A 25,163-nucleotide genomic window follows, 5' to 3' on the forward strand; every position below is an offset into this window, starting at 1 on the left:
TTAAGGGCAAATTAAAAAATATTTTATTTATTTTAAGAAGCAACGCACAATAAAAAAATTATTGTGTATTGTGTTATGTTTTTTTTGTTTTCAATGTGTTCCAGAATTGAATTTCTGCAAATTTTTGCAAATTTTTTGCAACTGCTTTTTTGCAAATTTTTCAAAGTATATATTTAAATAGACTAAAAAATATAAATAAAGGCAGAAAACTTCAAGAAAAATGAATCAATATTTTTGGTCAAAACGTGGAGGATCCTGAAATTTTTCAAAAATTCACATTTAATTTTTTTTCTAAAAATTTGTGGGTCTCATAATATGTTTCATATAAAAGCTGTTTACAATAATGAGTGCTAATTTGGAGTTTTTCAAAATTTATTTAATTTTTTTTTATTTTATCTGTGTGAGAAAATTAAAAAAAACTCTAATCTGAAATAAGGAATTTTCTCAAAATATATAGGAAGTTTTGGATTTTCAATTTCTGCAATGGGTGCTTCCTTTAAAAGCAAAAACTATTTCATAAATTTTTTGAAAAAACGATAGATAAAGAAGTTATTGGCAATTTTTGGGTTTTTTGTCCAAAAAAACTGACACAATTTCCAGAGTATTTAAAATATGGCCGAAGCAAAACAGATTGTTACTCTATATTACACATGGCAAAATAAAGTTTCCCATAGGAAAGCCAGGAAAAAAAAAGTAGATTTTCCATAAGAAACTGTGTTCCAGAATCTAAAGTTTTTTACGAAGTTCATAAAATTTTTCAAATTTAATATTAAAATAAACGAAAAACCATCGTTTAAGGCAAAAAATTTTAGGAAAAATTGTGAATAATAATTAATTTTCTTTGGTCATAAACTGAAAGGGCATTGAGTTTTCCAAAAATTTACATGTTATTATTTTCCAAAAAATCTATGGGTCTCCGAAAAATATGTTTTATGTAAAATTTGTTTGTAGTAACGAGTGCTAGCCATGGGTAAAAAAATGTGATTTTATTTCTCGTACAGTGGGAGAAAATCCGAAAAAAACTTAAATTAAAAAAGACAATTTTCTCAAAATGTATGGGAAATTTACAGTTTTTTGTTTGATTTTTTTAAAGGCAAGTTAAAAAGTATTTTATATATTCTTTCAAGAAATGCGCGATAAAAAAATTATTGGCATTTTTTGGATTTTTCTCCAAACTTCGCGAATATTCAAAAAATTACAGAAATAAAAAAATTACCATATATTAAGCATAAAAAGACCATAAAAAAAGTCTTATGATAAAAGTATAATAATATTAAACATAAATGAAATTAGTCATAAGAAGCTGTGTTCCCGAATTTTTTTTTAATTACCAGATTGTACTTTTTTCAGACTATACATTAAAATAGGCTGAAAACTATGAATAAAGGTAAAAAATTTCAAGAAAAATTAATCAATTTTTTTTTATCAAAACTGAAGGGCCACGAAAGTTCAAAAATTCATATTATATTTTTTCCAAAAAATCTGGTCTCTGAGAAATATTTTTTCCCATAAGAGTTGTTTGCTTTAACAAGTGCTATTCCCGGGTAAAAAAGAAATGATTTTATTTCTCATATAGTGAGATAACATTAAAAAAAAATTCTAATCTGAAAAAGGGAATTTTCTTAAATTGTATGGAAAATTTAGGTTTTTTAATTTTTGCAATAGATGCTTATTTTAAAAGCGAATTGAAAAGTATTATGTAATATGGATTCGGTCACCGACCATGGCAGAGACTGGAGATGCATCACGCGAGTGTCACCGTTCTACGTGTTAAAAGTGTAAACAAGGTTTTGATGATATTAAGGGAATTATCGAGTGTACGGAGTGTAACGAGTTTTTCCATGGAAAGTGTGAAAATGTTGATCTAAGAGGATTCCACTTAAAGAAAACAAGTTGGAAATGTAAAACATGTACTGATAGTAGTAACAGACCCGAGAGATCGAGGAAAAGAAGCGGAGTTGAGGATCTATGCATCGACCAAAACTTGATAGATCATATGAATTGTACCTTAGACCTATTAATCAGTAAAACTAATCCACTCAATGAAAAAGTTGATATATTATTGGCTGAAAACATCAGCCTTAAAGAAGAAATTGCATATTTATAAAGGATGCAATTAAAAAATAATATTGTTGAAAAACGGGTGTCTGAGAAAGCATCATATGCATCGGTCACCCAAAGTAAGGTCTTGGTTGTTAATCAAAAGGGCGCGATTCCAAAGGATATTAAAAAAATAAACGAAGATTTAAAAACAAAAGTAAATCCAACAGACATCGGAATCGGAGTAACACTGGGGAGAGCGACAAAGAAAGGTGCATTAATCTTAAACTGTGGCACGGAAAATAAAATTACCAACATCCAATCGGAAATTCAAAGTAAACTTGGTGAAAGCTATAGTGTTGATAGACCCAAAATGTTACAAAGACGTATTAAAGTGGTAGGTATAAATGAAAATGTGAATAGTAACAGTAATATAATAACAAAGGTAATTAAGCAAAACAATTTAAATAATAGTTCAAAAAATTTTAATATGAGGGTAATACGGCGAACAAATATTGTTAGAAATAGATTTAATTTAATATTTGAGGTGGATGAAAATACATACAGTTTGACTATAGAAAGAGAAAGAATGAATATAGGATGGAATCGCTGTCCTGTGTTCGATGAATATGGCATCATTATGTGTTACAAGTGTTGTCAATATGGTCATATTAGTAAAGACTGCACACAGGGCAAAGTTTGTCCAAAATGTAGTGGAAATCATGACAGTAAAGAATGTAATAGTACTCTTGTTAAACGTTCAAATTGTATGTTGTCGAATAAAAAATATGGCTTGTCTCTTAATATTAATCATGTGGTTTGGGATAGAACTAATTGTGAAACTCTTAAAAGAATCGAAAATATTCAAAAGGGTAAATTTATTAAATAGCAATTAGATTCTGAAATCTTAGGTTCAAGTATTATATATTTTAATTACCAGGGATACTTAAATAAAAAAGATAATATTAATGTACTTGTAAGTGATTGGCAGCCTCAGCTTTTGCTTTTATCCGAAACTCATGTTTGTGCAGATATTGATTTGTGTGAGTTGAATTTCGATGGTTACCATATTGAACAGTGCTTGACAGATAATAAAAGAACCGGAGGAGTTATGGCATTAATAAGAAGTGATCTCAAATATAAAAATATGTACAGTGTGTTCAAAGTTATGTATGGTGTCTATCGCTAGAATTTTCAATATCAAGAGTCAAATATCTTTGTACTATTTTATATCATCCACCTCAAACTGAAAATGCAAAGTTTATGGACTTTTTTAATGATTATCTTGATCAGGCTAGTGCGTTTGAGGGTGTCAATATTATTGTAGGAGACTTTAATTTTGATTTACTTAAACCTTCGTTTTATGGTGAAAAAATTTTATCTTCCATATACTCAAATGGTTTTTCTCAAATTGTTGACTTCCCTACTCGTATTACAGATATTAATTGATTATATTGTAACCAATAATGCGAATTTGTCATTTAAGGTTCATTTAACACCGAAGATAAGTGATCATCGTATTCTGGCTGTACATCCTGCTCTGAAAATAAATGAAAACCGTGATGTGATTATTAATCGTAGGTGTATAAAGAGCTACAATGTAAACCAACTCCATGATTATCTTTATGATACTGAATGGACAAATAATAGTGCGGATGTGAATATTTTGGCAAATATTTTTGTTGATCGTATCACAAATATATTAAATTCTATGTGCCCAAATAAAACCATTGTTCTAAAACAGAAATATTTGCAAAAAGATTGGATTACGTTTGATATCCGTGAGAGAATGAATGTAAGAGATAAGTTATATGTTAGGGCTGTTGTAGAAAAAGATGATGGAGTATGAAGGGAATACAAAAGAGTACGAAACTTAATTGTTAATCAAATTAAAAATGAAAAAGATAAATATTTTATAGAAGTTATTGATGAAAATAAAAAAAATCCGCGTGAAATGTGGAAAAACCTCAAAGGAGGAGGAGGTTTATGAGAAAGTGTTAGAAATTGCTGTGAAAGAACAACTACAAGAATACTGTGATTCTAACGATATTTTCGTGATAAATCAATCAGGGTTTCGTGAGCGTCACTCATGTGAATCTGCTGTAATTAATATATGCGATACCTTCTTAAAAGAACTGGATAAGGGCAACTTTGTTCTCGCTGTGTTTCTGGATTTTAAGAGAGCATTCGAGACTGTAAATAGAGCTAATCTGTTAAAAAATTGGAAAAGATGGGTATTAAACATAAAGTATTAATGTGGTTTAAAACTTACTTACAAAACAGGTCGCAAAAAGTCAAGTTTAAAAACAGTGTGTCAGAATTACTGACAAACGAATATGGAGTACCTCAGGGTTTTAGGTCTGTTTTAGGTCCCCTATTATTTCTGTTATATATTAATGATATCGTCAATGTTATAAGTGGTTGTAAAATAGAGCTTTTTGCTGACGACACTATGATTTATTTAATCGGGAGGGATCTAAATGAAATGCAAATAATTCTTAATAATGATTTATCTAATTTATTCAAATGGCTTTGCAGTAATAGTCTTTGTTTAAATACATCAAAATCGAAATTTTGTTTATTTGGGAAAAAGAGCAAATTAATGCACATCAATGTGAAAGATATTAACATTGTGGTAAATAATGAAAAAATAGAATATGAGAGTCAAATTAAATACTTGGGAGTAATATTTGATTGTTGAACTTAAATTTTTATGCACACGCTGATTACATAACTAGAAAATTTTTCAAAAAAATTGGTTTCATCGCAAGAGTAGGAAAACAATTATTAATGGCTACAAAACTATTACTGTATACTAGCATTGCAGCTCCGCATCTTGAATTTTGCTTAATAATTTTATACAATTTACCAAACTTTAAAATTGAACAGTTGCAGCTTGTACAGAACAGAGCAATGAGAACTATTTTGAAATGCAATAGATATACACCAATCGTAATGATGCATAATGTCCTGAATATGTTGTCTATTAAGCAAAAAATTATGTTTAGCATCTATGTTTTTTTGTAAAACGTTAAAAATAATATGTTACCATCATATATATATAAGAAGGTGAAGTTTTTTAGAAATGTTCATCATTATCAAACTCGAAACTGTAACAATTTCATACTGATCGATAGGTGTAACTCTAACCAGATGTTAAATTCTGTCCTACAGAGAGGCTTACAAGATTGTAATAGATTACCAACAAGCATAAGAGACTGTGATTCTGTAAATAATTTTAAAAGGCTGGTTAGGGCACATATATTGTCCTAGGATTTTTGTTACCTTTGCCTAATTGTTTTTTTTTAATTTTCATTTTGTTTTTTTTTTATAGTATGTTGTTTAGGATCACTATTTTAGTTTAACACTTATTTTAAGTTTAATTTTAGTATGTGGCTTAAATTATTATAGTAAATATATGTGCAGATAAATATTGTAGTGAAGTGAGAACAATGATGAGGTGTTTGTGGCTGGCAGAAGAGCTGTGTTTGCTATCCATGGAACAACCGGGATACTGAAAAAGTATTCATGGATTAACCGGGATTTGACATAGTCTCTCTAAAAAAACCAGGACACCCTGTATTCGATCTAGTTCACCAGCCCATAGGTAATTAACCTCATGACCGAGAGTCACCTATTGGCGACCACCAGTTTTGGTGGCGAGGTGCTTAGGTCGCCGACATGGTAATGTTTAGACGGACCGGAATATTGCAGTATTCCTTGGATTAATCGAGATGCTGCTGTTGCTGGTAAAACCGGGACGTTGCAAGTGTCGGGGATCGGGATACCCATCATTTGATATTTATTGCTTACTTATATATGTACTCTTACTGACTAAATATGTTGTTGAATTAGGTTTATGAACATTATTATTAATATTATATGTATTTTTATTTTTATTAATATTTTGGGAAATATGTTGTTTTTGTATGTAGCTATTTATGCTAAATAAAGATTATTATTATTAATATTAAATTTTTCAAAAAACGAAAGGTAAAGAAGTTATTGGAGCATTTGTCCTTAACTGATAAAATTTCGATAGTAATTATAAAAAAATAATTTAAAAAAGCCCTATGGCAAAAGTTACCATTTTTCATAGAAAATTTCTTTATGAGAAGCTATGTTCCAGAATATTTTTTATATTTTATAAGTTTACAATAACGATTGCTAGTCGTGGGTGAAGAAAATTGGTTTTATTTCTCGGACAGTGGGCCAAAATCCAAAAAAAAACCTCTAATCCAAAAAAAGCAATTTTCTGAAAATATATGACATTTTTTTATTTTTGCAATAGATGCTCCTATTAAAGGCAAGTTTTTTATACATTTTTCCAAAAAATGAACGAGAAAGAAGTTATTTGGTCTTTAAAAATTATTTTGACACTTAACAAGAATGTTATTTGCTTTGATAATTGACAGAATACGAGTTTTCAGCAGTTTCTCTATGATAGTAAACATGTTGGATACAAGTGATATTGGCCGGAAAGTAGAAGGATCAACCATGTCCCTTTCTCTATAGACTGGAATAACTTTGGCTACTTTTAGACATTAGTTGCTCTCTCCAGGACCCTTAATATTGAATCAGGAATATTGAAAAAAATATTTGCAGAAATGTCATCCTCACCAGAACTGTTTTTTTTTTTTATTGACATTAAAACTCCATTTAATTAAATTGGATTAATAGATAAAAACAGAAAAAAAACTGAAACGTTAACAGCTGACAAGAAAGCTATTGGATCTACTGATAGTATCAAGCCTTGTTGAAGATCATCTACCATACTGCAATAAAAGGGGAAAATATTTGGAGTGGAAGCAGGGCAGAGAAAGCAGGGAGATTATTTATAATGTTCCAAAACTCATGAGAATTTTGGCTCTGGTTCCTTAGAGTCTTATTAAGTCATTAAATATAGAGCGATATTTAGTAAAATACTTATTAAAAATAGAGACGATGTATAGTGGCTGATAATATGGAGGGACCGGAGGTCAGGAGACTTAGTAGGATTGATTTACAGTATAAATTTATAATATTTGCATAATTTCATAATCTTGGAATGGAATCATAATCTTGATGAATATACTTTATCAAGTCTAATCATAATTTTAAATATCGCTTTTTGAACTATTTCTAGCGGTCGAATTGTGTTATTAAAAACTCCATCCCAAGCAATAATCCTCTATGATAGAACTGACTAGACGAGGACATAATAAACGTTTTTAATTTAAGTTATACTCAAACTGTTTTTTACATTTTTTTAATATATAAAATAAATAACTTAGTTTTTTTGTGGTATTAAGAATATGCTAATCCCAGAGATTTATCATTAGTAAATATATGTCAAATCACTCTGTGATCTGTAAGTTTTTTTTAAACTGGATTTACGAACTTCCCAGCATTCATCTTCCACATACAGTATCGTGAGCAAATGAAAGAAGCGCACCCGCAATATTGATATATCAAGTAATTTGTTTATACAGGGTGGTCCAGTTTAAATTTCATTAATTTTAATACATGATAGAGAATTTAAAAAGAAATAGACCTTAATTTTTAATTTTTTCTCAGAAATGTTTAATAACAAAGATACAGGGTGTTAAAGTTAAGAATAATTATTTGTTTATTTATTATAACTTTTAAACTACCAGCTCAATTTAATTAAATTTTGCATGCAGGTTATTGTAGTGAATTGTCAAATACTACAATTTTTAAAAAGATTGGTTCTTTTTGCCCCAAATCTGCGAGGTGATAAACCATTTTTTATAAGAAGTTGATTTGGATTAAAGCATTTAATTTGGAAAAAAAGTTACTCTTGCAAAATTATGATTTAAAGCACTGTTTTTAAAATATCTTAGTTTAATTTTACAGAAATGCCAATTAAAATTCTACAAAAACTTTGAAAAACAAAAAAAATATGAGGCTTGAATCTTAAATTAAACTTGTCAAATGAAATTATGACTTAAGGTAATTTTTAATCAACTTTTAAATTCAACTTTTTTACAAATCAAAACCCGATTTCCTTTTTTTTTATAAATTTTTGCAATATTTTAGCAGGTATTTTTAAATAATTAAATTAAGAAACATATTTTAAAAACAGTGCCTATGAGTAACTTTTTTTCCAAGTTAAATGGAAAATCTAACTACTACTACTACTACTACTACTAGTAGTAGTAAAGTACTAGTAGTAGTAAAGTACTTTTACTTTTTCTACTAGTACTTTTTTTTAAATGTTATGATAAATAAACAAATAATTATTCTTAACTTTAACACCCTGTATATGCAATAGGCAGAGTGGGTCTTTTTTTTTTTTTTTTTTATGGTAAACACAAGCACAAGAGGAAAAGCCTATGTCACTCTTGGAGTGGTCCTTGCGCGAAGATATTTGTGGACATTTATCTTGAATCGCTGCAGGTTGTATGCCTCGGGAAATATGTGAGGTGGAAGCCCGTTCCACAAAGAAGATGTTCTCCAGATGAATGAGTCCCGATACAGCGACGTCCTTGGGGTAGGCAGGTGGACTCGATGTTGATGAGCCGCAACTGCTAGACGCGTCCTTCTTGCCGAAACAGCCCTGGGTGGAATCAGGCCTGCCAGCTTAGAGGAGCACTTACCGTGATAATAACGGTAGAATAAGATCTGATCAGCCACCTTTCTCCTGTGCTCCAAACTATCCAGACACTTTGTCAGTTCTGGTTTGTCGATAAAACGAATAGCTCTCTTCTGTATAGAATCTAGCAGCTTTAAACTATGCTTGGATGCAGAGCTCCAGACATCCGAGCAATACTCGAGGGAAGGGCGTATTTGAGCTTTATAAAGGGTCTTAAGATAGTCCCTTGAAGTTTCCCGTAGATAACAACTTATTTTCTATTATTTAAATCTAATTGAAAAAAAAATTAGTACAATTCCTTTAATTCCTATGTTTTGCAGTCCTTCCAAAAGCTTTCGATGGCATACTGTGTCGAAGGCTTTTGCTAAATCTACAAATACAACCGTATATTTTTTACCTTTAAAAAGAATATAATGAAACTCCATGATAAAGCATTGTCAAATTATAAAAGAAATAGTCCGCTGCCACCTGGAAGTATTCTCGCCTTTTTGCGTAATTTAAATTATGCAGCAACTGCTATTGCAAGAAAAAAGGTCTGCCTCTAGAATAGTTTTGTTATCAAAGACTTTAAAAAAACTTGGAAGATTTTAAGGAACCTAAATATTCTTACAGTTGCTAATAAAAATATTCTTAAACAGCTTAGTAATGCAAAAGTTATCAATGACTATTTTGTTAAGTCAGTAACTCATCTTCACCTAACTCTGATACTTTAGACCTCAACAAGTACCATAAAAAGCATTGTGTCACTAGTAACTATTGATGACATACGCGCTGCAATTCTGTGCTGCAATTTAGTCCGAGGCTGTTAAAACAGATGAGATAAGTTTGTGGATGTTATTATCAGCTGTTGCCCAATAATTTTATCATATATAACACATATTATTAATTACAGCTTCGAAACACTAACGTTTGCTAAGTCCTGTAAGCGATCATTCCTGCTTCCTCTGCCTAAGGTCGCTTGTCAAGAAGACTTCAGTGATCTACGGCCTGTCAGCATCCTACCGGCCCCGTCGAAGGTTTTTGAGAGGGTTTTGGAGGGACAAATAAATCTGCATGTACAGGAAAACAGTCTACTCCTTGCTTTTTAGTCTGCATTTGCGAGACTGCCCTCTTGAAGGTAACCGATGATATTCTTGAACCATCCGATCGTGGAAAACTTACTGCTTTGGTTCTCCTGGACTACCCGAAGACCTTCGACAGGATAAGGCATGGGTTGCTGCTGGCTATTTTCTCATATCTTCGTTTCAGTAACAGTGCCCGTTAGCTTATTGGTAGTTACCTGGCTGGTAGATGGCAGTACGTCAAGGTAAATGGTACCCAGTCCGAATACTTAAATATTGAACATGGTGTGCCACAGGGATCTATTTTGCATCCTCTATTCTTTTGTCTGTATACATCCCAACTAACTTCAAAGCTCAAGTCTGTCACAGTACATCAGTATGCAGACGATACACAAATTTATAATTCTTTTAAACCTGAAGACGTAGCTAAAGCAAATAACAAAATAAATACTGATCTCCAATTACTACGAAATTTTATTATACCGTGATACTTACAAAAATGTGGGTTTATTGATAGAATACCGATCTTAGATTGTCTGAGCACATAAATCATTGGGTAAAAAAAGCTTACTCTAAAAAGAGATGGAAAAAAGGCGGATGCAGTTTATACAACATTTTTGTGTTCCTTTAATTGGTGGATTAAGAAAATATGAAGAGTAAATGCAAAACGGAGAGAAATAGGCTGGATGAATATGTGTGAAAGAAGGTAACTTCATCGTTTGGTTCTGTATCACAAAATAATATTCAAGAAACTGTAGCAAAAATAATAAAATACATGTATCGATGGGCAGATTTTACAAAGACAAGGGAGTCCATTGTGTAATCTACGGAAAAGTACCGGGCCAAAAATGAGACCACATGTTGCTAAAAGCAATCCTAGGCTGGGACGTGATAAGAATACTAATGAGCCTTCGAACTATGGTGGGAATCTACCCACATCTGTTATCCAACTGTTTGGACAAACTTTAGATCTGCTAGAATATATTTAAAAAAAGAAAAAGCCCGATAGTCTAGAATATATATTTGTTGTGAGCACTCGTGTCTTATTTATAAAATTTTGGTCGTTTACATAATGTTGAAAGTTTCTTTTGGCGTTTTAATATAAATTAATCTTACAAATTGTCAGAAGTGAGATGGGCTCAAATAAGTGGACTGTACTGTGTACTTTTATACGTTTTACGTTAAAAAACTATAAAATATAAATCGGCATGGTTTTTTTGATTTTTGACTTTTGTTTACACAACTTTAAAATGGGAAAACCAATCCAGAAACGGGTAAAACGTACGCGAAGTTCGTCAAGTTCGAGTTCTTCGTCTACGACTAGTAGTAGTAGAACGGATAGCCGCGAGTTAAAAAGAACTGTAAAAAGACTTCAAACAAAGATTCCATTGTTTGATCCACAGAAGGACGACATTAGTGTTGAAATGTGGATTAAGCGTGTTGATAAAGTGGCAGAAAGGTATCGTTGGGACGGTGATGCAATAATGCGTTTAGTGGCTGGTCGTTTATGTGGGAATGCAAGACAGTTTTTTGACGAACATGAAAAATGTGATATTTCTTGGAGTGAGTTGAGGATAAGTATGGCACAACATTTTGGTAAGTCCATTCCATTTGCATGTTTAAATTGTGAAGCCGCTTATTATGAAGCTCAACCTAGTCAAAATTTGGGGGATTATTGCTTTTAAAAGTTTACGAAGCCAAGAGCATTGCAATTGACAATTCCTGACGAATTTTTAATAGCTGCGGTAATTAGTGGTTGGAAGTATCAGAGTTCACATTTGAAATCGAGTATAGAGCTGGCACACGAATGGCTCACGTCGATGCGTTAAGTCGAAATCCAATCAATGTAGTACACCAGGTAGATATAACAGAATAACAGCCGAATGGATAGTAGCAGCACAACTTAAAGATCCTCACTTCAACCGAATAAGAAAAATTTTAGAATTACGTCAAGAAAATCGAGAGACGAAGCAGTCTTTCGAGGAATATAAGCTGAAAGATAATAAATTATATAAGAAGTTAAAGGATGGGAAACTAGCATGGGTAGTTCCTCGAATGGCAAGAATGCAGATATGTAGACTGTGTCATGATAATTCTGGTCATTTGGGCATTGATAAATCCATAAAGTGCATTTGTGAAAATTATTGGTTTGCACAAATGAGGCGATTTGTCACAAAGTATATCAAGGCTTGTTTACACTGTGCTTATATTATAAGAAAACGGACATAGGGCGTGATAAGAATACTAATTAGCCTTCGAACTATGGTGGGAATCTACCCACATCTGTTATCCAACTTAATCTTACAAAACATCCTTTATACTTGTATCAAAAAGTCTGATTTAGATATGACACACATAACTTAGACCGAAGGCACAAAAATATTATTTCCCCACCTATACATCGGACTACTCCATTCGAACGCTCATTTTCTTATCAGATTTCTAAACATTATAACAAAGTTCCAGCCGAACTTAAAACTTTAGGCGCCGCATCTTTTAGAGCTAAAATTCAGAGAATAATTCAAATGAATAATCTTACTTAAAGGCCTATTTTGAATGTATGCACTATTGAACTGTATTTTTTTAGACGAATTTTTATATGTTCATTTGGTAGTTATCATAAAGTGCTATATACATTTATGATTACATTGCATAAACTTGTATTCTAAGGTTAAGATAGAAGGCTTGCCGAGGCTTCGCCGTTTGTAAAAATGTGTTTTACATTTATAATATTTCTGGTATCACAGGAAAGATATGTTGACTGTCAAGGAATTCAGAAAGTTTCGGAAGATTTTTACTGTGGGACAATTAAGAACTCTATATTTTGCTCTTATTTAAAGCCATATTACCTATAATAGTATCGCCGTATGGGGAAGGACAAGCAACAACCACCTTGACCAACTTGAAAAGACTCAAAAATAAGTTATAAAAATAATGTATGATAAAAATGATCTCTATCTCACATTGCGGTTCTTAAAAAACAATATTTAAAAAAAAAAGATAAAGGTAACATCACCAGAGAAACGCGAAATAACGTGGCACAAATTTCTATTCCCAGACTTAAAAGAACGCAACCTAGCTTTTATTACCTAGCACTCAAAATGTATAATATTTTATCACTTGACCTATAAAGTATAAATAGTGAACACTTGTTTCAGAAAAAAATTTAAATGAAGAGAAAGTAAGTCTAGCTCGTTTATTACACGTTAAGTCATTAATAAAAACTAGTAGCAAAACAAAAATTGTAATTATGCATGTTATGTTAAGTGAATGTATTGCCAATAATTCTGTCATTTCAAATCACACAATTCTTTAAGCTGATTGATGACTTTTTTATCTGTCGTTGTAATTATCAAGAATTGTATGGTTTTGAATAAGTATGGTGAATGGAATATATTATTTTAGATGCCTCATGTCAAGATACCTTACCAGTAGCCTTAGAAGCAGTACTAGAAAGAACTCAGGATTTCACTGACAGTGCCTATACTAGCCATGAACATAGAGAGGCTATTTTAGAGGCTAGTGAACGCCTTAAAGCCGAAATGGACCATTTATTAGGATTATATGCAAATGTGGTAAGAATGAAATGCAGGAAACTCTCTGGCAAAGTCTGATTAATTTCTGGATTAAGGTACAAATGGGTTTTGAAGCAGTAGCGAACTCACCGGAAATTGAAGAATCCGTGCAGGCGTGTATCAATTCCGCGAGGGATTTATCGCGCCATCTAGCGAATGCAGGCATAAATCAGGCGCAGGATTTGAATACTGCGACGAAACGAGGTCTGGAAATGGTGGCGGCGATCAGGCAGCAGGCGATGAACGGGGATATCGATCGGTTGCATCATACGTCCGATGAGTTTCAGGAGTCTATTGATCATATTTTGGAGGTAAAGAGTTTTTAGTATTAGGTGAATAAAATAATTTTTTTTGTTTCTTAGCCAAATGCGGCTCATTTTGCTTGATATCTTCTCTCAAACGTTGCAATAAGTTGGCATGTTACTCGCCGTTTATAATAGCTTTACCTTTTTTAAAATAGACAAAGGTAATTATCCCCAACGCGCATAAAAAAAACCAACGCCATGACCTTGCTTGCAGATGCGTGCCAGCTCTAAAGCAGGCAAAGGCTCTTCCTTTTAAGTCTATTGTTTTAATTGTTCTTTGATCTCAGGTTTAAAGTGATAGACCTGTTAAAATAGGTGAAATAAAACACGCATGTCGAGTATTCAGCACAGACTACTATTATATTGATTCCTTAACATATGACGTACACACACTGACATTGACAGTATCGACACATCTTGAGGTATGACACATGACATTATAACTAATGAGGTGGTATACAGTGTTGTTGCGATATTTCAATACTCATAACATATTATTACAACAGGACCCACGTTTCATCCATGGTTATGAAACAACGCAAAAATTCTGCTTTGCTACTATAAAACTTCGCAAAACACTCAATTAAAACATGTTTATGGCACTGTTTGAAGTAAGAACACATGCTGCATTTATCTTGCACACAGATAGCCCTTTTATTTGTTCACTAATGCATCTCAATTTAAACTTTCTTTGGCGTGATAGTAAGCTTGATAGTGTTTGTTGACATTTTTACGCTCCATAAAGAGTAATTGATTACACTGTCATAGTCATTACTTTCCTTCATTACTTTAAGTCATTACTTTATTATTATCAAAACATAATAAAAAACAAAAGAAACGACGTTATTGGGTGCATCCATATAACAAAATAAACCTTAAACATGGTTCATATGTAGTATCAAGAGAATTAAGTGATCATCCAGAAAAATTTCAATCATTTTATAGAATGTCTTTGCAGACATTTACTAGATTAGTTTCTGTGGTCGGCCCTTATTCATTTAAAAAGGATACGAACTTCAGACTGGCTGTTAATTACTTTGAGGTAAGTAAAAAGTAAAATTGATATTAAACATATATTTTAATATAAGCAGGTTACAAAACTCAAAATTTCGCAAGGTCCGCATATTGCTTTCCATTATCAGTTGAATATTATATGTTGCTGTCATAAGAAGATACTGATACTGCAGAAGAATATGGAGATTGAAGAGGAATCTGTACAGTACTACGCGCACCGTCTTTATTTAAGATGTCACCATAAAAAAGTAAATTCGTTTTTTGAATTTTGCTCTTCTTGGAAGAGAATCTTTGCGGATTTTTTTGGGCAAATCTATCGGCACTGAAGAAACTGTTCTTTCCAATAAGTGTGAAGTGCCTATTTCATTTACTTCTTCTTCAATATCATTGTTTTTAATATTTGAAATATCTACACTTTCTTCTTCATTGCCATAGGTTTGACTGTACTCAACTTGTGAATGATTATCACATACATGGTCTTCATCAGACTCCGCATTTCCAGTTTGATGCCGGTTTTTCGTATATGATATCAAATACTTCATTGCATTTTCTAAATAGAATAGTTTCTTCTTTTTTCCAATACTACCGCTTACTTTCTTGTTTTCTTTTACATGTCTTAGGAGACTAATTCGTAACATCCTCCACCTCTTTTTACATTCCTCAACTGACATCAAACAAATAAAATTATGTATTCATGATATTTATATTGAAAATATACTAATGTTTTTTATGTTTGTTGCAGGTTTCTCGCTACGGGTTGTTCATTTCGAGCGCTATCCTTTTACTTTATGAGAGGAGAAACTACCATAGGATATGTAGTGAACGAAACAGCTAAAGCAATTTGAAAATACCTTTAAAAAGAATATATGCCTTTGCCTTCAGAAATATGTGACTGAAAATTGCTAAGAGATCTAAAGAACTATAGAATATCCCCAACTGTCTAGGTAAAGTCCAGTGCAACGATATATTAGAATGGTCACCCGTCAAAACACCAGCATTTTACTTCTCAAACAATGTAAATAGAAGGTGGATGTCATTGTTTGGCAGGTGGAATGCTGGTGTTTTGACGGGTGACCATTCTAATAAATCGTTGCACTGGACTTTAGTATAGATGGTAAACATATGCAAGCTCCACCGAAATGTGGCTCTGCTTTCTATAATTATAAATCATACAATTCGATCGTCTTAATGGCAATCGCTGATGCCGATTCTCTTTTTTCTGCAATATCAGTAGGTGATTTTGGAAGAAACAGCAATGGTGCAGTATTTAAAAATTTCCAGATTGGTAGGCTACTTAATGAAAATAAATTCAATATTCCACCGGCAAAATCACTTCCTGGAGATAATAGTGATCCTTTTCAAAGAAACCCTACTAATAATGACAGAGGAATTTTTAACTATAGCCTTTCAAGAGTGAAAAAAAGTGTTGACTGCGCCTTGGGAATACTCTGTTCTAAATGTTTCATGAGTATTTCATACACCAATATAATGCAATGTTGATAAAACTGAAAATACTGTAATAGCTGCATGTGTTCTACACAACTTTATCCGAAAACACGATGGAGTATTTGTTTCATCGGATACTTTCATACAATTACCCCAAAACCTTATAAATATTCCATCACAATTATGTGGTCGACCAACAATCGCAGCAGTTCAATTAAGGGATAGATTATACCAATATTTTGTAAAACCAGAAGTGGCTTTACCATGGCAAAATATAGTATGTGTTTAATTTAAAATGTTCAATTAAAATGTATTCGCACTAAATAACTAATAAAATATTTTTACAACGCTCACCTGTACATTTTACTTTAATAGCCACCTGCTGCCATGCTAATTCCTTGGCGTTTCTATTAGAATACTTCTCCAACCTATAATTATAAAGAACCTCATGTTTTTCAATCACTAACACAAACATCACATTAAATTATTCGTCGTCTTTCATTTTGTTTTTATATATGTTTGGTCAAATTAACAAATAATATGAAAATACCTTCGAAATAACTGGAAACATGAACAAACATGAAAATATAGAACAAAACACGAAAATATAGAACAGAACCTAATTCGTGCAACAAGTTTCAACGAGATTTGCTTCTCCATGACGTCACATGAAACGCATTTCGCCGATGTACGAATTCCTGTTTAAGACAGTGTCTTGTTATTTTATGAAATATATTTCATGTTTCTTGTTTCACGTTTCATGTTTCTTTGATGTGTGGCCCGCCTTACGGCCTTTGTTCTGATTACTAGTGCCATCTCATCAGCATAACACAAGACTTCGTACTTAAATTGCTTCGTACATAATGTTCCAGCAGTTTTCTTGATTGAAGCATAATTAATATGTCCTAAAAGATCATTCCATAACTTTAGTAGCACGATCTTGGCTAAATTACATTGTAGAATGCACATTATCTCTACGGAACTTTTCCCTCTGTTCTTGTGACACCGATAGCTAACATTTTTATCTGTCATAGCTTCTACTGAGAATAAGCTGCTGCAAAATTCTGAAATGTAGATTATATCACTTATCTTGAATCAAAGCCTGTATTTCAATCACACCTTTGCCTTCTGCAGGAATTAACTTATTGTTTGCTATTTTAATAAATATAGATCCACTTAAAGATTCCAGTTTTGTAAGCCAAACTTTTTCTCCAGTCATGTGCTTCTTTCTTTCTTCTTTCTGAATCTCTTTTCTATATTCTCAAATCCAATGTTCCTTCGGTTTACAATATTCACTATATTCTCCTTTAAATTCTGTATATTGGGTTTCTTTTTATGGCCAACTTTAAGTTTCCTTGTAAAGCTTCTACCTGTAAAGCAAGACGAGTTATTTCGGCTTTATCATTTTCCATGGGCGCTTCGTCTTTAAATCTTGCTGAAATTCTTTCAAACATTTGCTGATCCATAGTTACAGAGTCTCAGGCAGTACAAAAAGCATTAAACCTTGGAAGCAATCTGTTAATAACTTTTGAACAAATTGCGCTATTGCTAATGTTCTATTTGACATCTTTTATTTGCCTAACTAAAAGGTCAATTGTAGAAACGTATTCTGCACCTTTTGCATTCTTAGATATTTTATATTCATTAAATATTTGTCAAAGTAGCTCTCTAAAAACCTCAGTTTTCTGTTCGTGTACTGTGATCAACCTTAACTACATTTCAGTATCATTTTTACAATTTATCAAGTATTGTCTTGTCGAGAGCAAAATACTTGGACCTTTGAGTTTTTTGCATTCCAATTTATCCACGCAGTGGAAGTTTGATCTTTTAGCTCTTTATCTAGTCTATTCACCACTGAGAGCAATTTTTCTATCTTAAATAAGATGGCTATGCTAAATTTCCAAAGCTGAAAATGAATACCGTCAAACTTTGAAATACTCCCAGAGTCAAGCTTCACTGCACTACTTGATATTATCACGATTGTTTACGACTCGAATGTAATTATTGCCAAAATAAACAACACAATACCAATGAACGTTTTTTTTTACAAATAAACATCAAGCACCGAACAAATCCTTAAATTCTCCCATGTAAACTAACAAATCACACCTTATGAGACGATTTTTTAAACAAACCTTTCTTCAAGGTTTGTAAGCTCCTACGTCACGTAGCAGTCTCAGAAACCCTTCAGGTGTCGGCCAAATTCACCGAGATAAACCTGAGAGTTTACGGTCCCCAAGTCGTCACAGCAGCAAAAACCGTTTCCGTATATCCGAGTAGTAAAATAGCGCAGGAAAACCTGGAAGTGTTCGCCGAGATGTACCAGTGGCTCGTGTCCGATGTCACCACCATAGTGAAGGATGTGCTGGAGGCGAGCCAAGCGAAACCGGAGAAACAAGTCTATATGTCTTTGCCAAGACCCGGGGTAAGAAAACAAAGCATTTTTTCAGCTCTAAACTATTTTAACGTATTCTTTCCTATTTAGAAACATGGTACGACCTCAAAACCTCTTAAGGCTGTGAGACTGGATACGGAAGAACAAGAAAAAATTGCAAAATCTGGTCTGGAAATGAAGTTGGCTACCAGCGAAATGGACGCGGAAACTGATAAATGGCAGGAGAATAACAGTGCCCAAATGGATGTAAGTTTAAACGAAAATAATAACAATAATAATATAATATATAATAACATACTAATAAATAATATATATAATAATAACAAATAATAACCCCGTGAGGGTCCGGGTCAAAGAATAGTCCCCCGTTATGCTCTGTGTTAAGCACTAACTAGTCCACCGATATATATAAACACATCGCCGGCGTCGGTAGCATCGCGCATCTCACCGCGCTTGCGTTCATAGGAATATAAGGAACACAACCAGTCGATTATCGAGTCAGTCCACAAATAATCGATGAAAGGCGAGGGTCTCGCGCGTCACCAAGCTCAAACGTGTGTGAGATGACGTCATTTCATACTTAACGTTTTTTGTACGTTTTGTTAAAATTTCATGTTTCTTTCGATGTGTAAATTGTGCTATTAATTTAAGTCCACTATTGTCGAAGGTGACAACACTCTGCCTATCGTAAAAGGCGATTAAACGGGCAACCTGGGCCACCAGGGCTAAATAATAACAGACACCCATAAAAATGGTGACAAGGAGTAGAAGACGCCTCGAAAGAATATCGCTGCCTGGGGATCGCTAGGGCATGTCTGGAGCCGGCGCTAGACATGACAGTATGCAGGACGTCGGTGACAGGAGGTTGACTAGGTGGACACCTGTCGCTCAACCAACTACAGCCCAATAATCACAACCACAACAAACGCAAAGAAGCCAAACACAAACACCGACTTTACCTACCGAACGTGCTGAGTAGAAACTTCAGCCAGCTCTCACCCAGATGGGATTGCCTAGACAGCGCATGAAATGGACAGCTGCCATAAATAAAATAATTCTGCGCATTTATTTCGGGGTGATGAATTTAGGACAGAACACTACTAATTGGAGACAAAAAGTCCATAAAGAGTTTTATAGGAATGCCCAAACCTTACTGTAACGGAATAAAGGTAGCTGATCAATATCGTGTAATTATTCGAAACGGACTTATCCCAGAGACACGACGCAACAGAATTCAAAATGAAATCGAAATGTTTATTAGAAATTATCAGGATCGTAAAGAATAAACTAAGCCAGAAGAAGAAGCCTGTAGAAGGAATGGGTCTAACAGAACAAACTAATCAAGAATCCAAACGAACAAGTTCTCAAAAATAATCTGGTAATGGAAGTTAGAAGATCCATGATAGAATATGCTGGCTCTGACCCGCCTAATAGGCCCACACTACCAACGCTAAGCGTAACGAAAAAACTTTGAACTATGATAGATTTACTTAACACAATCATTTTACCAGAGTTTGCTGCAGATATATCAAGCGTAGATGAACTACACACGATAATCTACTGTGCAGCTTCGGCTGTAATCAGATGCTTGGGTGTAAAACTTAGGTCAAGAACCCAAAAAGAACGAAGTAGAAAAGATACCAAACGCCAATGTGGGAGAAACGACTGCAAAATGAGGTAGGAGTATATTCGAGGAGATATTGGGCGACTAACTCAGTATGCAGCGGCAACTAGAACAAGAAAGTGCAAAAGAAGAGTCGAGCAAATAATTTTTTAAAAACAGCATACACGCCCAACTTAACGCAGAAAATACAACTGTGCAACACTGCTTAGATACACTCAGCTTAGATACAAGTAATAAAAACTTGGTGTATATACTGCTCGTTTAAAACGATACAAGCAAAGCAATAAAAGAAAACAACTTAATGCACTTTTTACCAAACAAGAAAAACCATTTTATCGTAATCTTAATTCTAGGCACCTGACAACTTCAGAAAACAATACATATTCTACTAAAGAAGTTATTCAGCAATTATGGAATGACCAGCTTGAAATACCGGCACAATGAAATCAACGCGCCGAGTGGATTAATGAAGAGATAGAGTGGTGCTAATATCCCTGAAATGAGACATAGACCTGGTGCAATGCACAATTTCTGGATAAAGAACTTAGGGTATACACACGACCGAATAACTAGGTTTTTAATGACCTATTGTTTAATCATTAATGCCCTTCTTTTTTACATAGGGATCAACTTATCTTCTGCCCAGAGACGATTTTAATAAACAGGATCCCGCAAAATACCGCCCAAACACCTCCCTACCAACGATATATAAGATTCTTACTTCGTGTATCGCCCAGGGGATCTACGAGCATTGTGAACACAACCAAATTATTGCAGATGAGCAAAAGGGATGTACAAAGAATGCAATGGAATGCAAAGAGCAACTGATCATTGACTCTGCGATAAGTTGTCAAGCCTATACCAAGAAAAGAAATCTTTTTATGGCTTATATAGACTATGAAAATGCCTTTGACTCCGTGCCCCACAGTTTGCTTCTGCAGATACTAAAAATTTACAAAATCAATCAACATATAACTCAATTTTTAGAGCACGCAATGTCAACTTGGAATACTATTATGCAACTAAATGAAGCAACCTGCAGTATACGTAATCCATCTGAATAAAAAGAGGTATATTTCAAGGAGTAGCGCGTCTCCTCTTTGATTTTGTCTGGCAATGACCCTCTATCATGAAGAATAAACTCGATCAACTATGGATATTCTATCAAAAACAATAATGCCGATATCATTAAAATAAACCATCTGCTTTATATGGATAACCTAAAACTACTAGCAGCCACAAAACATCAACTGGATCTAATGCTTAAAACCGTTGATGAATTTTCGACAAACATTCGACAGGCATGAATTTTGGGATAGATGAGTTTGTCCAACTTTTATGATCCAAAAAGGTAAGGTTAATCCAGATAATTTTCAGATGGAGAATAGAAACTGGATCCAGTCAATGCAAGTAGTAGAGGCTTCTAAGTACTTAGTGGTTAAACAAGCACAAAGAATTGACCATCGGACCATGCAAGAAGAACTTACTTAGAATAACAGAATTTCAAAAAAGAATGAGAAGAATGCTAAGTACTGGAATTAAGTGCAAAAATCTTTTTAAGGCAATTATCACATACGCCTGTTCAGTGCTGGGCTACTCATTTGGTGTAATTACTTGGAGTAGAATGGATATTACGAACATACAAAGGAAAATGAGAACTCTCCTTAAGTGCAAATACCATCATCCCAGAAGTGCGGTTGAGAGAACTACGCTACCACGATGCGATGGAGGAAGAGATTTATCGATATAAAATTGATTTACTTCCACATATTCCCAATTCATGCATGAAAAGGGAACAAGGGTACCCATTCAGAATTTAAGACAAACAATAGAAAAATCATATGAATTTAATGTAAGAACTTATTTGTGTTTTGTCGACTACAGCAAGGCATTCAACTGGTGAAAGTTACAACACGCTATTTAAGTCTTTTAGTCCAAAGTGCGGGGTAAGAGAGAGTTGGCATGTATCACCTATACTCTTCAATATATACGAAGAGTATAAATACAATAAGAAAAGTTCAGCAAGACTAGTGAGGAGATTAACCATAGAAGGAAAAAAAATACTACTAACCTTAGGTAAGGAATTGACTTGAAATTATTAAACTCCTTGATATTTCCTATTGTGACATATGCCTCTGAGACCTGGACTAAAAATGCCCAGCGAATAGTAATAGATAGTGAATCTACAGAAGAATGATGTGAATATCATATACAGAACATTGTACTATTGTGTCGATTCTTAAGAAACTAACCTACTAGCTTCTATTGCAGCGTAAGACAGAGAAGGATGGAGAACTACGATCCGAATAATTCTGATATGATGTCATCATACTCTCTCGAGAGTAAAGGGATAAGAGTGGGAGAGTTGAACCAATATATAATTTAAGATTTTTTTGAACCCAAGACAACCTTTTTTTATCCAAAATACATTAGGCAACATTTAAACGCATTCCGTTTTAAGTTATTTTACTGCGCCTATTTATACACAGGGTGGCCCATCGAAAACAGTCCAGCATGATTTGGGGTCCTTTTTTAAAAATGTTTAAAAAGTGCTCGAATCCCTCGGAAAAATGTTGATTTTTGACTTTAGAGGGACAATTTTTTTAAAATACTTTCAACCCCTTAACATCAACCCCTTGGCGGCTATAGCTTATTTTAATGGTATTTTTAATCTAGTTATAACTGCCAAGTGTGAAATTGCTAACTTGAGTTTTCGCAGTATGACAGCTCGTCAAAGATTTTGAAACAATACTATTGTTTCATATTTTTAGCGCTAGTTTTTACAGGTTCTTGATTTACAAAACAAAAACGCTCGCACCCAATGATTTTTGATTTTAGAAAAACGATTTTTTGTTTAAATTTTTAACCCCACAACTTCAACCCTTTAGCAGGGGCGACATTCACCTTTACTTTTTAGATAAGAAGGGTCGTGATATATCTTTTGAAAGGGCATTCAATTTTCTTTACAATAGCGCTTTGTTTTTTAAATTTGAGCTGCGGGTTCCAGAGAAATCTAATTTATTATTATTGATACTAGTACAGTAACTGCTCAAAGTGTTCCCGGATATAGTGAAGAATATTGGTATTTGTTGGCACTCATGAATAATGCGGTTCCGTGAATCTTCTAACGATTTAGGTTGGGTGGCATACATTTTCAATTTCAGATGTCCCCACAAAAAGAAATCAAGATAAATCGGGTGATCTCGCGGGCCATCCGATAGCACTCCTTCGCCCAATCCATCTACCAGGAAACGTTGCGTCCAGAAACTACCGTACTGGTAGCGCATAATGGGTCTTGCTGAAATATCGCATTTTCTTCATGGTAGCGTTGGTCGTTTTCCATAATTTCAATCAATGCTGAGTTAACGACATTCTCCAAAAAGTCTAAGTACGTATATCCATTTAAATTTTCCGGAAAGAAAAACGGTCCAATTATATGATCACCAAAAATACCAAACCAAACGTTTAAGTTTGTACAACGTCTAACCTTAAAACCAGAAACATATACCAAGAAAAGAATTGGGCCAAGAGACCTTGGGGTACATCAGAAGTAGTTTTGCAAGACTTTAACAATTCCATGTTATCCATCACACCACCACTTGTTTTTTTAAGGTATGCTTGAAAGAACATCTGATCGAATTCGTAATACTATAGCTTTCCACACATAACGTCAAAATCCAAAGTAATTTCCAATAGAAGCTATTATTTTATCTATTATATCAGCTAATACCGAAGTAGTAGGACTATGATTTTTACAAAAACCAGATTGCCAATTAGAAATTACTGAAGTAGTCATAAAGCTACCGATATAACTATTTTTCTAGCATTTTTGACTAAGTTAGAATAATTGAGATTTTATTCATTAATTTTCAGGTTTACCTAATTTATATTAATATAATATTATTATTTTTTTTAAAGGAAAACAATGATATTGTAAAAAGGGCAAAAAACATGTCTTCCATGGCTTTTTCAATGTACCAGTTCACCAAGGGAGAAGGCCCCCTAAAAACCACCCAAGATCTGTTCACCCAAGCGGAATACTTTGCCGAAGAAGCTAATCGACTTTATAAAGTTATAAGGCAGTTCAGTTATCAGGTAAAATGATTTTAATTGCATAAACAAATTATTTACGATTGTTCCTAAGGTTCCCGGAGGGGCCCAAAAGAAGGACCTCCTGGAAAACCTTGACAAGGTGCCCACTTTCGTGCAAAGGTTACAGTTTACCGTGAAAGATCATACGGTGGGTAAAGCAGCGACCTTCACGAAAGTCGATAACGTCATTCAGGAAACTAAGAATCTTATGAATGTGATTTCGAAAGTGGTAACTGTTTGTTTTGAGTGCGCCACCAAGGTACGTTACTATTTTGAATTTAGTGGATTTATTTACTTATGTATGCTCTCTTGTTACACATTTTTCTATTTATGATATTATTGTTACACCTATAGATGTGAAGTTACAGCCAAGAATTTAATATAACTGAATAATATAATAACTCTCTTAGATAATTATTTATGTGGATTTATAAAATAAAATAAATATATTTATGTAGAACAACTTAAAACAACATTAACTTATAAATTCTGAGACGCTTGACAATTTCAAAATTTATTCAGAACAGTCTTAAATCTATTGAGTGGTACCGAGTTTCTCTAGGTAATCAATATGTAAAGGCAGGTGCATAGTTGCATTCTAAGAGTTTCTTAGTCTAAGAAAAGTCACACATATATCAGTTTTTCTTCTAGTGAAGTGATCATGGATCTCCTCAACAGTCTTATACTGTGACGAAATGGTAAATATCTCTGTAGACAGCTCCAGCTATGACTCGTTTCTCTCCTTTGCCAACCAAATAGTTTTGCCACTTGTGCAGAATGACAATTAAACTATATACATAAGCTGAATGCACAAGATAATGGTAGGTTCCCAATACAATCCTCAGCTCAACTGAATTTCTCAAAAGAACTGCACTAAATTTACAAACGAGACTTATATGTTTTCAAAAGTTTATTTTTGATTCAGATTTATCCCTATAAACTTCATTTTGTTAGTATGTCTTAATGTGAAAATCATGTTTTCGGGTTTATTTAGAGTTGTTTTGAAATGAATACTC

At 33.4% G+C, this 25,163-nt stretch overlaps 1 protein-coding gene across 5 annotated transcripts in view; it reads left to right on the forward strand.

The window, feature by feature from the left end:
• LOC126747184 (alpha-catulin) overlaps positions 1 to 25,163 on the forward strand; it is a 281,545-nt gene that overhangs the window by 220,717 nt on the left and 35,665 nt on the right. For all 5 annotated transcript variants that reach the window (XM_050455705.1, XM_050455711.1, XM_050455696.1 and 2 more), the window contains 6 exons: positions 13,102 to 13,271; positions 13,328 to 13,582; positions 18,183 to 18,461; positions 18,522 to 18,677; positions 23,974 to 24,150; positions 24,200 to 24,406. In XM_050455705.1, the coding sequence (XP_050311662.1) occupies positions 13,102 to 13,271; positions 13,328 to 13,582; positions 18,183 to 18,461; positions 18,522 to 18,677; positions 23,974 to 24,150; positions 24,200 to 24,406 (1,244 nt within the window). The remainder of the gene's footprint in view (positions 1 to 13,101; positions 13,272 to 13,327; positions 13,583 to 18,182; positions 18,462 to 18,521; positions 18,678 to 23,973; positions 24,151 to 24,199; positions 24,407 to 25,163) is intronic.

The sequence above is a fragment of the Anthonomus grandis genome, chromosome 2 (genome assembly GCF_022605725.1).
Source record: "Anthonomus grandis grandis chromosome 2, icAntGran1.3, whole genome shotgun sequence".
NCBI classification, from domain to species: domain Eukaryota; kingdom Metazoa; phylum Arthropoda; class Insecta; order Coleoptera; family Curculionidae; genus Anthonomus; species Anthonomus grandis.